The following is a 14,350-nucleotide window of genomic DNA, read 5'->3' on the forward strand; positions in this document are numbered from 1 at the left end:
GGAACAAATGGAACATTATTCAGAATAAGAAGCCGAGGAAAAGATAGTTTTCTTGGCTCATCTTGCAGATTCGTACGTCTTAGTCGGAAGAAGGAAAGCTCTCAATACGTCGCCAAGAATATACGCTTACCGAGAAGAATTTTGATGACTGCAAATTGCAGGGAAAATTGTCATTTGGCTGAATTCACGCAGGAACACACACATGCTATTAGGAAAGAGCTCTATTTTTAAATTTCTTCAAACTACAAGGCCAACTTAAGAGATCATAACATCAGCACAAAGCTTAGTTCAGCTCAAGCAGTTTATTAGTTCAAATCTCATTTAGCCTCTACTTATCGCGTTGAAAAGTTACTTAAATGTCTTCGATCTAAAGGAAAAAAAAAACGAGCATGGTGTTTGTGGGCCAAATTCATCCCTTGAGATGGGTCGCTAATTCTTATTAGCTGGAGAACTTTTGTGAGCATTTCAAATTCTTACTCTGTTTATCAAAAAATTTATGTTCTGTATTTTTTTAGCATAAAATAACACATTTAAGTGCTCAGTGCACATTAAAAAAAGCCATGAGAGAGGGTGCGAATGAATACTGCGTCCAAAAAAATAGTTAAATTATTTTTTGTGTGATCAGAATGATATCTTTCTTTTTGTTGAAAGTATCTATCATATGCGGGATAGATTGTAAAGTGCTTATAACATTACTTATAACATTACAGTCAAGTGATTAAATATGTCATTTTTAAAAAATGTTATTTATTTTATAATCTGTTGTATCACACTTGAATAAGCAAGCTGGACTGAAATAGTCTATATTTACTGAGAATAATAGCCTCAAACCCCCTGCCGAGCTGTCTACCAAGACTATACTTTCACTGTCTTGCTTTTGTATGGTAGCCACTTCTCGCACATGGCTAACGTCGCACTTTGAATAAATGAGTCACAGTTCTTCTTCAATGAGTGTAAGGTGACTTCGTCTGTCTGGCAACAGAAGAAATCTGCAAGTCAAAACAATCTTGTTAAATTGCACTTTTACCACACTTATATACAGCTTCCGTCTTTCTTTTGCGCAAAACCACGAATTTAGCCCTACTGCCTAAAAGCTATCCTGCTGTAGATGTACACAACTGGTGGGAAATGTCTAAGAATCTATTTTTAATAAGCAGTTACTTTTAGAACCAACTATACCAAAAGGCGAGCCCAGGGGAACATACTTTCTTGTATTGTCGAAACAGAAAGCACTCTCTTGGCCTTATGAGTGTGAATTGTTTCATAACTTGGGTACCAGTTCATTATCAGTTATAAGGACCGTTCTTTTATTAAGATGGGAATATTTTAAGGGAAAAACTCAAAATAGTGTGAACAGTTAAGAAGTAGTGCATCAGATGCTGTTGAGCTGTTGCACTCTTGAAAATGATTGTTACGTCTCTCACAAACCTAATGTAAAGAACAAAAAGGCATTCAGGGGGAGACGGTGACAAAAACACGTGTGTTTTTGGTACCGGTCTTAACTCATGTCTATTTTTTTTGCGCTATTATTTAAGTCCTACAATTTAATTATTTAAAAATTAACACACGTCCAAGGGATTTTCTCAAGTCTCAAATGAACCGCGCCAGCATTAGTTCAACTCCATAGCAAAACATATATTGTTTGAACAACAATTATACTGTGCTCTTTTGTGTTATCAAAATACAACGTGGCCTCGTCATTCTTGCAGTGTCTCCTTTCTGTAATCAAACATAAACTTCAGAAAAGCAGGTTTCTAATTTAGTTTTTTATTTTATTTTATTTTGCAGACGACACGTTGAGTAAAGCACATTTCAGTGTTCTGTGTAACAGGTACTTTTGTGCATTATTCATCAACTGTGTATGGAAAGATTCTAAAGCACGTTTTCTTTTGTTGCTCTTTCAGATAGCGCACGGTAATGACCGTCTTCACCAATTTTTCTACTTCTATGTCATGCTCCTTTTTATTTGAAAACGCAAGAAAATTACTCCATTCAATATGATGTAGGGTAGTTAGGAAGCCGTGCATAACAACTTAACTCTTTAGAACTTGTCTTTCTCTAGAACCATAATGAAACTAGATATAATCATTTAATCCCCTGACTGTATGAGTTGACTGTGGGTTAAATGACATAATAGAGTTCGATCTGATTTATTCATGGTGTACCGACTTAATATGAAAGAAGTCATATACCAAACCCACCATGCATCCCCTCCTTGCTGAAAATAAGGGAAAGGAAACAATTTTCTTATCGCGTTTTTAGAACAAACCCAAAAAGCGCATTCCTCATCCCATTGTCTTTTAAACGTAGCAACAATAGAAAGTGAACGATAACTTATACATTTACAGTTAAAGGCAAACTCGAAAAACAGACCACAAGAAAAGTATCTTGACATCTTACGTTGCTATGCTAAGGTTTGGTACAGATTGAACAAAGAGGCCAGTGTCGCTACTGGTTTGAGCTGTCATCAGATGCTATTGAGGTTTATGTGGGAATTGAATACCAAGAAAGCCTATTTGTGCCAAAAAGACCAGAAAACAAAAACAAAACAACAACAAAAACAACAACAGTGTCAAGGAACTTGTAATCGGTTCTTTCTTGTCTCATTTTCGTCTCTAACATTTAATTGCGAATAGCAAGTCCTTAGTTCAAGTATGTGGAAACGGAAAGCTTGTCATGGCAAAAATTGAAAACGAGTTGAGCTGCGAACCTTTAAGTAGACTGCGATTTGACAGTTAGCTATCCAATAAAAGTAACTAATAGCTTACAATGTTTGATGTCCCCAAATGCGATGTCTTTTCATCACAAGAAATTATCCCTGAAAGACAACCAGTGTTAATTCTGCTGATCGGTGCTGAGGCAACAGCAAGATTTCAGTGAAAGTCGACACCTTTTCCGAAGCACGTTGTTTCCGTACTTGGTTTAAAAAGCATCTAAATCACTCTGACTGCACGATCATGTTAAAAGAAACATTCTCATTTGCATTTCGAGTTGCACGTGTAATGGACGGATTGAGATAAGACCATGCAGACGATATATATCACATCAACGTTGCATATAGTCATATTATCATTTCTCCTTAAGGCATAAGTTCTTATCAAGGCCATTAGTTAAGAGAATATAAAAATTTGTCAAGTCAAGGATTCATTTTTGAGACAGATTCAGTTTTTGAAAGCGACTTTTAAAATGGATGCCAATCTCCTAATAATTATTAAGTTTATGAATTGGAAGTGCTCGGAAAAGGTTATCATCTTAACTGTTATTTCCTCTAGTTTTCTTATCCTGTTATGGCGCATTTTCCTTCAAATTAAATTTTTATTTCAGCCATTGGATTTCGATGCCAAGGAAATATAATGCTAGGAGGCTGCTTAAGGTGTTAATTCATGATCTTGCATGCAGTCAGTCCTATCACATAGATATTTGGAGAAGAGCTTTTCACAACGCATGCGCTTACAGGTGAAACATCCGCGTTGAGAAAAGTAACGTCTTCCCTTATTGTTTACTAAAAGAAAGCTGGAAGACATTTATTCATATATTCTCTAGCTATATTTGGAAGACGATATCCGACTTAAACTCGATAATTCTCGGTTTCACGTCTCGATTTGTCTTAGTTTAATAATCGCACTTCTTAAAGTGAAGGATCACTACGATGTCTTTTTGCGTGCACGTTATTGAAAACGATCCCTAATACGGGTTTTTTCCCCACATTGTAAAATCAATTTAATAATCCTATGGCTTGTTTGCTCAGCTTTACTTAGTGAAAAGCGTAAACTACATAGCTGAGACAACAGGACGCACGACACATTTGAATTTTTCTTCATTGTCCTACGGCGAACGTTCCGTGATCTCAGTGAATTACCTGCCGGCGAACATAAAAATCAATCCTCTAAAATGGGGGGGATTATGGCAGTTCCTTTGAAAATTAAAACCTAAATGTTTTTTAAGCTTCTCACAATGACGAAGGTAACCATAAAATGTGTTGGATATGGAAAAATTGTACCATTACCGTTTTTAATATCTTGTGTATAACATGTACTTCGAAGATCAATAGTTATGGCAAGGTACGAGTATCAGTTCAGACAAAATAAAGACAAAGAAAATTCGGAACAGCAAAATATCACAGAATATTGCGTGCACGTGGGTGAACCGCACAGAACCATTTTGTTCAACAGGAATAAAACCTGTTTACTGAGAATTCAAATTCAATTTTAACATCCAGGGAAAATTTGAAGAAAATCAAACAATCAATCATTTAATTAATTATTCCGTGTGAGTTTCAGCTTATCAAGCTTTGACAGTCTAGCAGACCAAACGGAAACCTACCTTTTATCATATTTCCTTAGATTTAGTCATAAAAAAATAATCGTTTGCACCCACATCTCAAATTTTCATCTCAGCTGTCATGGTAGAAAAGAACCGATTGCAATCACTACTCCGGAATACCAAACATATTTATGTAAACGTCTGAATAAGAGTTAAACAAAAGACTGTTCTCGCTGATCATGTCACATGAATTTTCATCTATCAATATTATATCTTCTGTTCCTCTCTCAGAACTAACAAAAGTTCCTAAAAAATTTGTCGCCAGTGCCACCATTCATTCGCAAATTGTTATTCACTGAATAATCATCCCAACAATCATTAGTAGTATAGTACTCCGGAGGCGAAGTGAAAAGGGAAAGAATAATCTTTTTCGTCGGTTAAATTATCCAGTCGTGTCACCACAGTTAGAATTTCAAGAAATAAACCGACCACCTTTTGAAGATTGTTTCTCAAAGATTTATTTATCCTCTCTAAATACTATAACACAGAGTAGACGTGGAAGCATAATTTCAATAACGAATTAATTACCTTCGATCTCATGTTAGTCCAAAGTATTGTCACTTTCCTTCTCTTCAGTAAAACTGCACGTTCTTCAAAATATTGCAAAAGGCACAGTCATCTCGGTTTCATGAAAATATATTCTATTAAAAACTATCTAAATAAGCAGTATTTACAGGAAAACCTGCGAAACGAAGCTGTTGTCTTAAGAAAACTTCCTTCCCAGTGATCCTTGTCCGTGGAGTAGACATTACTACTATGACCACAATTTTTTTCATAATTGTCACCTATTTTATGTGACATTAGATCTATGACGAACGAAGATTAGTATTGCGTTAGGGTACCCGGACTAAGAAAAGCCATGGCAAATGGCGGTAAACCCGATGGGTCGTGATCAAACGAAAAATTAAAATATGCCTGATCTGAGCAAGATGTAGGAGTCAGGACATACTGAGTGGGTGAGATAGGTGCCAGGTAAAGGCTCTCCCCTTGAGATGACTCTAGCGGGCTTTTATCTGTTAAATAAAGTTCGGGTACATACAGATCTTTAATGTCAATACTACGAGTAAGTTCTTCTCCCGTCATGAAATCATCACAATTGGTTTCTTCGGATGAAACAGAAAGTGCAGATCCACTTTGTGACAGTTCTTCAACGGGGATTTCCCTTGTTAAACATTCGTTCCAACCTTCGAAGTAACTTTCGAAAACGGGGTTGTAAGGGTCTTCCGATTCTCCGGCCCTGGCTTGCAAGGGATACATTGGATACATGTACGTCTCTGTTCCGTCTGGAATGACAGGTTCCTGCCAGAATGAAGGGGGAAGGTTCCTTTCCCGAAGTGAGGATTTCTCGAAGTTGACAGCTTCTACAGTCCGTTCAGATCTTTTAGAACTCCCTTCTTGCCTTGAAGAATTCCTCGACGTGCCATGTTTGTCACCGTGTAAGCTGTGAGTTTTATGCTTAAGAACGTCTTTGGGTTTCTTTGTGGTTATGTCGTTCTTCCGCTTTGAATAATTCCGCAGCTGTTTTTGAAGATACCTGCGGTGGTTAATGTTCCTTTTAAAGTTGGCCGGTTTTTCTAAGGCGGTCTTTACGTTCCCGGACGCCAAGTTCATAAAGTTTAGAAGAGAACTTCCAGCTGTGGATTGATCTTCCTTTCGGCTGACAGCACGACCATCATCCGATAAGTTAACCAGGTGTGGATCGTTAAACTTCGATTTCGCGGCCATTCCCGAATCCAACATTTAGAAATTCGAAAAAATAAATGTAAACGGCAAAGATGTGCAAGAAAAATCCCTAAGGCGGAGGAAAACTGTGCCAAATGTTCACTTTGATAATTTCGCAATACGTTCTCCGCGCACTCGTCCTCTGACGACAAAGGCGTTCGGATATATTCAGTTCTGTGCCAAAGTCACACGCTATTTATGCCGTTTGAAGGGACTATTTACTGACGCTGTATCGGTGTGTTAGACGTTTGTAAATTAAAGCTACATTAATTGTTCTGCAGGTGCACTCATTAAATATGCAAAGTCAAGACGTTCACTTCGAGTATTGTCACGACCAATTGGCTCCATTCCTTGTGTGAAAATTGCGTCACCTTCACTGAAATATCTGTCATTGTCATGTAAATCACGAAGTATTTATGTCCATTCACATTGTTTACACACCCTTGATTAAAATTTCAGTGAAAAAGAGGAAAAACTCAGGGTTAAAAGTTCATGTTTTTTGGGGTGGACTACGAAAAGAATAGCGCAATAAAAGAGAACTTTCTAGATATTTCTAAGACACGAGGGAAAAATCAAACACTTAGAAAAATATCCTCAAGAAACAATTTGGACTGCGTGTTACAACACAGTACGAGGGCTTTGTAACTATGGCCCACAGAGTTGATAATTAAAAAGCAACTAAAGAGTTCTAAAAGTGAGCAGCAAAGTCATGTTCTATTGAGAGGTGTTACAAAAGACTATCAGCAACAGATCACTGCTTTAAATTTGGCTTCTTCATATCGCACATTTTACGAGTTGAGTATACATGCCCTTTTTTTTCCGATTAGCCCTTTTGCAAATAGCGCAGCATACAACAAATATGTCGGTACACAAATATTATATTCTATTAACATTCAGAGTAATAGTCCTTTAAGTGTCGTTCATCATGCAAACCCACTATTGTACATAGAGTGAGACCGCGCGGAGGCGAGTTGCCACAATTATTTCTTCCTTCGTCTTTTATGGAGTCCATGCTACGGACGGTAACCGAATAAGAACTGTTAGCGTAAAAATGTACCCTGTGGTAGTTTTGTTTGGTTAAAAAGTAAATTGAAATGCTTTTGTTCGAGCCTTTGTGAACGCATGTGTTTATTTCGTTAGTCACTCCCAATAGATGAGTCATAATCTCACCTTTTTGTGTTCGCTTTCAAGAATCATCGTTCCTCGTAAGAAATGTTTGGAACCATTACTATTCCTGTGCATTTCAAATAAACCTTAATCCTTTCCTTCCTTTTTGTGCCCAGGTGAAAACTTGACTCAGTGCTAAGTCAAAAAAAAAATTACGGTTTGCGCGCATTGACTCTAAGATAGCTTGTTTGCGCTAATTCTCTCTTTAGCCTCCACCTTTGTGAATCTAAATGGAAGCTTTTGTTAATTTGAACTGAATCATGATTAAGAACAAACACGAAACACTAAGAGGGCTGATCTTCTATCCAGTGCGAATCTCTCCTTCACCATTCGCAGAAAGGTTTTATGTGTTGAAGAAAACACAGTCCTTCCTCGCTGATGTTTAATAAATCTCCTCCTCTCAAATCCAAATTGTAAAGGAATAACCTAAAAGCTGTTCTTTACTATGCGTTAAAATTGTTTCAGAGAAAACTCCTACCGAACGACTCGCTACCTTATTTGATTTGGCTAGTTGAGAAATGAAAGCCCTGAATGGATATTTCAAGCAAAGGGAAATGGTGTTATTGCTTTACTTGTTGACGATACTCTCTCAATCGAAACTTCAATAAGCACTGTTTTTCTGAACCCCGCCATGGATTATTTAATGAGTTTTAAATTAAAACGTTAATCGGTTTTTAAATCATAAGTCATTTTCGAAGTGATTCGAAATCAGGCGACACTGAGCAGTACGCGAGAACTGTTTAAACTTAAGAGGGTGATTAAAACTCAGTCAGAAACATAAATGGTTATTCGAGTAAGGTGATTACTGGTTTTTCCTGCAGACTTAAGGAAAAATGTGTTTTGCTCCAAACTATCAATTTATCATGGTGTACTTTGCTTACTCAGTATTGCTCAATTTAGTCGGTAGTGAAAGAAACCGCTAATGTTTTGTATCCACAAAGTTGTTCATCATTCACGAAAGATTCAGGAAAATTCTTGCGAAGAACATCATGCTGTTGTTACAGCAACCAAAAGGTAAATAAGAGGGAATTGTGCCGAGGTGTTAAGAAAAGAATTACAATTTCTATCATTGTCTTCAGCTTCTTCCCACACTCAGATGTTTCAACATTTTGCCATCAAACTCCAACTTGCAGGCGTTACGTGAATGTTGTCTTCATTGAAATAATTAAAAAAATACAGTCTTTCAACGTCAGTGAAGCAAAAAATGTATCCGCCTCTAAAGGAAATAGAGATGAAAGTTTTAAATGTCCGCTTTCTTTCAGCCTTCACTCCTCTATTCTTTATTCACTACAATTCGAAGGGCAGAAAAATATTATAGTGATAAAAAGAGATTTTGCTGAGCGTTACGATAAATATACTGATATTTTTTGCTTTCCTTGGCTCAAAATTTGCACAGGGTGCAAAGGTCTAAAAACGTAGATAAATTTATGTCATGTGGAAGTGCAAATGAAATGGATATTGATTACCTAAATGAATTTTTTTCGGGCTGCATAAAAGCTTACTTGGTTTCGTGATAATAATTGCAGTAAGGAAATAAAAAATTAAAAAAACAGATAAATTCAAGCGCGAAATGAAATGAGCATGCAACGAAATAATTATTTAGAGGATACCGCTAAAATTAACAAAACCGTCCAAAAACCTAATCCATTTACAATTACGAAATGTAATTTACAAGTGCGTTTGTTGAGTGGGTTCTACCATTTGCGAATATGAAACGAAACAAAGGGTAACTTAAAGATATTACACGACTGCAGGGTACGGATGGCCTCTTTCATTCGTCGATTCGTTACCATTCAATCTCTACACATGGAATGATTCTTTTTCCTGGAAATATTTTGTTAGCTTTAGCCGAATTGAAAAGACGTTTGCAGTGATTCATGCTCAAGGAAGTGTTAAACAATTAGCACTGTCTGAGGGGTTTTTCTCACGTCCTTTGCTCGGTCTTGGTATCGTTCGGAGTAGCACACACAAAAAAGTAAATAAAACGTTCGCTTTTGTGATGCAAAAGTCTTTCCCGAACAATGGACCTTTTCAAAATTTAGCCATTTTTGTTTAACCAAGTTGCCATTGTATTGTAGTGTTGCTTCATAAGGCTATATATTTTTTATTATATGTCTAAGATGCCATTGGGCAGCCAGGTAATTGGAATTGATACTAGCTCAGCTCTGGGAGGCCACTGAAGATCTCCTCTCAGTATGTGGTCATTTAGACGCAAATGAAAAGAAAAGCTTTTCTTCAACAAGATCTAAACACGTTGTATTGATTAACCATTTTTACTTGTGAAAATTACGAGTGCTGTAATACAATTTGAACATTCGAGACACATGGTGGGAAATGGCTTTAACTGGTTTCCCATTATCTGAACATATTAACGACACCACCAGGCTAGAATTGCCCACTAAATAATCGGAAAAAAAGCCGATTTGTTATTATTGTTCCTCGAGTGAGCATTTAGAGGGAGATTGAAAAAAAAAGTAAACAAATGACCTAAACATGTTCAGCACAGTTAAGTTGGGGTTTTCTCGATGCACCCTCCGCAAAAATGGAACACAAGAAACAACAGGACCTTTTAATACTTGGACAATAGTTCAATACAGATCACAGAATACGCTGAGAAGAACCCATAGGGTTCTTTTTATTGAAGGCGAATATATGAAAGTCAATATTTCCGCGACTGAAGTTTTGTTTCCTAGGCGAAATGTTAACCGATCGCGGAAGAATCTTTTGGTGTGGTGGGTGTCAGGTCTAATAGAAAATAAAAAAATTCAAGATAAATGTTGGTTTAAAACGGTTTTGGCACTAGACTTCCATCGTTTTCAAAGGGAAAAAAATGAGTTTCATCAGAAACAATGACTGTCCTCTTTGGGTTGGTTTTACATTCTGAAAGATTTGGGTAGAAAACTTGAGATAATATAGTCTTGGACAATAAAACAACGTTCTTGGAGGACAACCGCTGTATAAAATTACAGGACCAATGTTTACTCCATAGTTAGTCATTTCAAAAACCTATTCGTGCCATGACTGATGGAGTTCAATGTTCAGACAAATTTTTTATGTAAGCGATGAGTAAACACAATAACTGAAGCGAGATGTAATTAAATGTTCAATAAAAAGATCACTCTCTCTCTTAAACAAAAGCTGTGGTAAATGAAAGTTTTTATTCCACAGTTGCCACAAACGGTAGAAAGAATGACTATCGAATTAAGAAAATTTAGGAAAAAAAACGAAAATTACAGTATTAAGATATTCTTCTTTTTCGGCGGGTATGAAGAAATTTGCCTCTTCACATAGCTTAGGACAAAATTCAAATTTTTTCAAATCGATCCATACTCGATTTTGAAACATGAATGTATACAGTTTTAATGCATTGAATCTTGTCTCAATATGAAACCGATAACATGAATTCGAGATGAATTGAACTGGAGCAAAAACCAAGATCAAAAGAAAAAAAAGAAGCGACCACAGCAGGTACCACGCAACAAACCAGCCGATAACACGCGAAACTCTCCTTGCAACCTTTGTTGATTTCAATTTACGTCAAGAGATCAAGCGGGTTAGCCTCCGGCCGACTAAACAACAAAATTCTGTCAGTTGGAGCAAAGCCCACCCCAACCCAAAACAGAAAAAGTAAATAACCGCAGGAGGCTTATTTATTTTGCTACAAGTCTACAGAAAGACTTGCTTCGACGCACCAGTATCATATCCACCCTCTCATTTAATTTGGTTGATTCAGGCTTCTCTACACCAACCAGAATCTTTTAATCCACCAAATTCCCAGAAACACGCGGTGGAAAATATCATTATAACTTTTGCTCGCTTTCATGTTCATTCGATTTCTTAGATCGATCTCAGAAAATAGCAGGAAATGTTGTAAAGAACGAATTCCCTCTGCTGCATAGCTGTTGCCAAGAGGCTGTGGTTTCAAGTTCAAAATAATAGAATTACTTGTTAAAGGTAAAAGCTCTTTGTTTCAATCAGATAACTCTACATTTTAAATCTCCTTTAAAATGAAAATTAGAAATGAGGCGAACTGGAATTTAATCAGGAAAGCCAAATCCATTATTACTGAATATGAATTCTCCTTACAGGAGCTAGGTTTCGTCAAGACAACTACTTAATAAAATCGATGCTCAATACTTGTTCAACTTTTTCCTGCTGCTCACAACCTTACTTAGATCTCAAAGACCCTCGAGACTAAAGCGCAAGTTCACAAGGAGCTGTTAGCTTTTGAGTGTAATGTTCCCGGGGTGGTTAACTCTCTTCCACGTTGAATACGGAAATGCTGCCGGAGGCTGAGGTAACGCATTTCCCAAACCAAAATTTGCATTTTAGGAAAAACTCGATCTAGCTTAAATAAAGAACGACTCAGGAACTAACCTAAATTAAGCTGCCGATGATATTCATCTCGGTAATTAGGTTTTATGGCAGCGCGCACACAAATATAGCACATGTTTATTCAAGTTTTTTTTCAAAAACTTTTTATCTTCTGCCGAAAAAAGTTAGCTGTCTTAACATTAGACGTTATGTTTTGTAAAGCAAAGGAATATTAAACTATAATTTTCTCTCTCCATGGATTGGAGGCGACAGATTTTGGCGCCTTGTGTTCGAACGTTTTTGATAGTTTGAAGTTTTCTGGCTGCATCCAATTTTGAGCGACAATCTCGAGATTGTTTCGATGCAAATTTCTTAGACATTACTTACATTTTCTGAGCCTATAATTTAATTAACAATTTAATCTAAAGAAAAGAGTGTCTTAAAGACAGCGTAGCACTAAGGCTTGATAACTATTTTTTAAAATTCTTTTTACAGGCGCCAGTATTAGCGACGCATATCTTAAAATGACTAACAATGAAAGTATAATAAAATAGTCATAGTCTATTTCATCTACACATACCACCTACATCCATGAATTGCAGATTCCGAAAAAGTCGGCCAGTTTTGTTGATGTCACAGCTGTTTATGGTCGTTTTGAAGATAAAAATTCCACAATCATACCATACTTTGCCATACTATGTGACTTAAAAAGTTAACCTCTCGACAAATTCAGTGTCGAGACCTGAAACCAGTCGACATAGGTACCTTTACTGACTCAGGACATGAGTTGATGCGACTTCCAGAAGCAACACTCATACAATACGTGAAACGAACTCGTCTGTACTTCTAATATGATGCGATTTTTTCAAACTACTTTGAGGTAGCTCGGAGATGAGTGGTTGTCTTCTGACATTTTTTCTTGGCAAACGTTAATTGCCGTAGTGATTAACTTGTTACAAAGGTTGAAAACTGTTTTACTAGTAAGGTGCATAGCAACTACCTAGCTCAACAATTTATTCCCCGAAGTCGGAGAGAGTTTGATATTGCATCGTTCAATTTTAGGTTGTTGTATTGTTAACAAGGCCAGCTACAAAGTTCCGTTTTCTTGCACTATTTGAACTCGAAGGAAATCTGTTTGGGCGTGGAGCTAATGACCGATTCAAGAGGCTCTGCAACATGGGAGGGCCTCCTAATGCGTGTAGCAATTTGTTTCCTGGTGATTCGGGAAAAAAAAAAGTGGAATAGACTCCTTTTATTCAAAATTTAGACAAGGAAAAGAAATCACACACAGCGGCCGATGTTTTGAAAGTGTACCGGAGTTTACTTGTCTTTCAAATTGTTCAGAATGAGGAATTTTTCTTTGGAAATGGCACTCGCAAAATTACACCTTCATTTGTCGCTGAATTTGTTTGCCTCTTTTTTTCACCAAAAACTGATATGAATAATCCAAAAATTATCGTAGCATACATCGTCCTGGTGTTTTGGCGGGATTCATCGCAGCGGGACAATGAAAGAAGTTACATAACTGTCGGTAGTTTGCTTAGGAAAAAGAAGAACGCGCTTAGCATGAATCAGTAATGAGGGATTATCATTTGAAGAACACAACAGTTGTTGTGATAGCGATAGAGATCAAATGATATTCAGTTGAAGAGAAAAAAATTTTACTTTGTCTTTGTGGGAGTAACAGGTGCCATTTCCAATTCTGTGATATTAATAGCAGACCGCATCATTGTCCAAGATCAAGGTGTTCGTGTTAGTCACGTACATTCATATTAACAACTTTGCTTTCATAGCAGGTCAGCCACAGAGAAGCATGGGTATTGTAGTTTCTAACTCTCCTATCACGGTTGTTTAGACGTTGTAACTTTGTATGTCTCTTAAAAAGCAAGTTACATCATGATTTATTTGCATTTATTTCACCTAGATTTAAGACTTCAAGTCTTCTGCAACTTATCTTGCTTTGCAATCAGTCGTGATGACCCTTTGGTCCTACATAGCTGATGAATATTCAATTAATTTTTGTTTACCACGATATACATCATCAAAATTAGTGTTACTATTTATCAAATACTAGTTCTGTTCCTTTTCTTTTTGAGGCTGAACGTTCGAGTGCCAAAAGTCGTGATTATCTCCTGAGTAAAGCTCCTTGTCAAGTGCAGTCAGAAGAGTTATTGGTTATTGTAGCTACTACTTCCTGTATGTTATCGAAATGAGTGATGGTAACAATAGAATGCCGAACTTCACCCGATTTTGGCCCGATTTTGGCAAAGTCTCACAAAAATGGAATAGTAACGGAAGAAGAAAATGATTAGTGATTAACAGGCAAAATTGAAAGAAGTATAGTTTGATCATTACTCATTAATGGAGCCTGAGGGAAAGAGGAACAGCAAGGTTCTTGAAAATTATCAACTGTCATTATTATTGTCAATATGATTATTTGTTACCATTATTGGTTAAATATCAATTAGTCACCATAATCTTGAATCGTCTATCATCATAATCTTGAATCATCTATCTCTTGTGGAACACGGTATTCATAAACATGTGCGATGCAACAGGTTTTCTGTTTTGTATGTGAATACCAATCTTCTTAAACGCTACCTTAAAGCGTCATTACACAACCTCAAGGTCTTTACAATGCATAAAAATTGTGTTATATCAGTGGCAATATGCAGTTTAAGACTACCTATTTTGGATTTTAAACAGTAGTGTTCAATTTTAGATTTTAGACACCAGTGTCCGATTTTGGATTTGGATTTTGGATGCTAGTGTCCGATTTTGAATGTTGGAAAATAGTGTCCGGTTTTTTATTTCTCGTAACTAA

The 14,350-nt window shown here is 36.7% G+C and overlaps 1 protein-coding gene and 1 long non-coding RNA gene across 3 annotated transcripts; both read right to left on the reverse strand.

Moving 5' to 3' along the window:
* Window positions 1-283: 283 nt before the first annotated feature.
* Window positions 284-12,381, reverse strand: LOC136282897 (uncharacterized). 2 transcript variants are annotated; one of them, XR_010718479.1, is made up of 2 exons: window positions 12,114-12,381; window positions 284-989 (listed from the first exon to the last, which is right to left on the reverse strand). It is a non-coding gene; the product is annotated as an uncharacterized lncRNA (long non-coding RNA). The 2 variants fall into 2 exon arrangements; XR_010718480.1 differs by having other exon boundaries at window positions 12,107-12,381.
* LOC131772092 (uncharacterized) lies at window positions 4,545-6,410 on the reverse strand. The gene has a single exon (XM_059087997.2). It carries the CDS (start codon window positions 6,061-6,063, stop codon window positions 5,146-5,148), a length of 918 nt encoding a protein of 305 aa, XP_058943980.1. The 5' UTR covers window positions 6,064-6,410; the 3' UTR covers window positions 4,545-5,145.
* Window positions 12,382-14,350: the final 1,969 nt, after the last annotated feature.

The sequence above is a fragment of the Pocillopora verrucosa genome, chromosome 8 (assembly GCF_036669915.1).
Source record: "Pocillopora verrucosa isolate sample1 chromosome 8, ASM3666991v2, whole genome shotgun sequence".
NCBI lineage: Eukaryota > Metazoa > Cnidaria > Anthozoa > Scleractinia > Pocilloporidae > Pocillopora > Pocillopora verrucosa.

Coding starts and splice junctions, on each gene's coding strand:
- LOC131772092 (XM_059087997.2), bottom strand. CDS start 6,063: ATGTTGGATTCGGGAATGGCCGCGAAATCGAAGTTTAACGATCCACAC.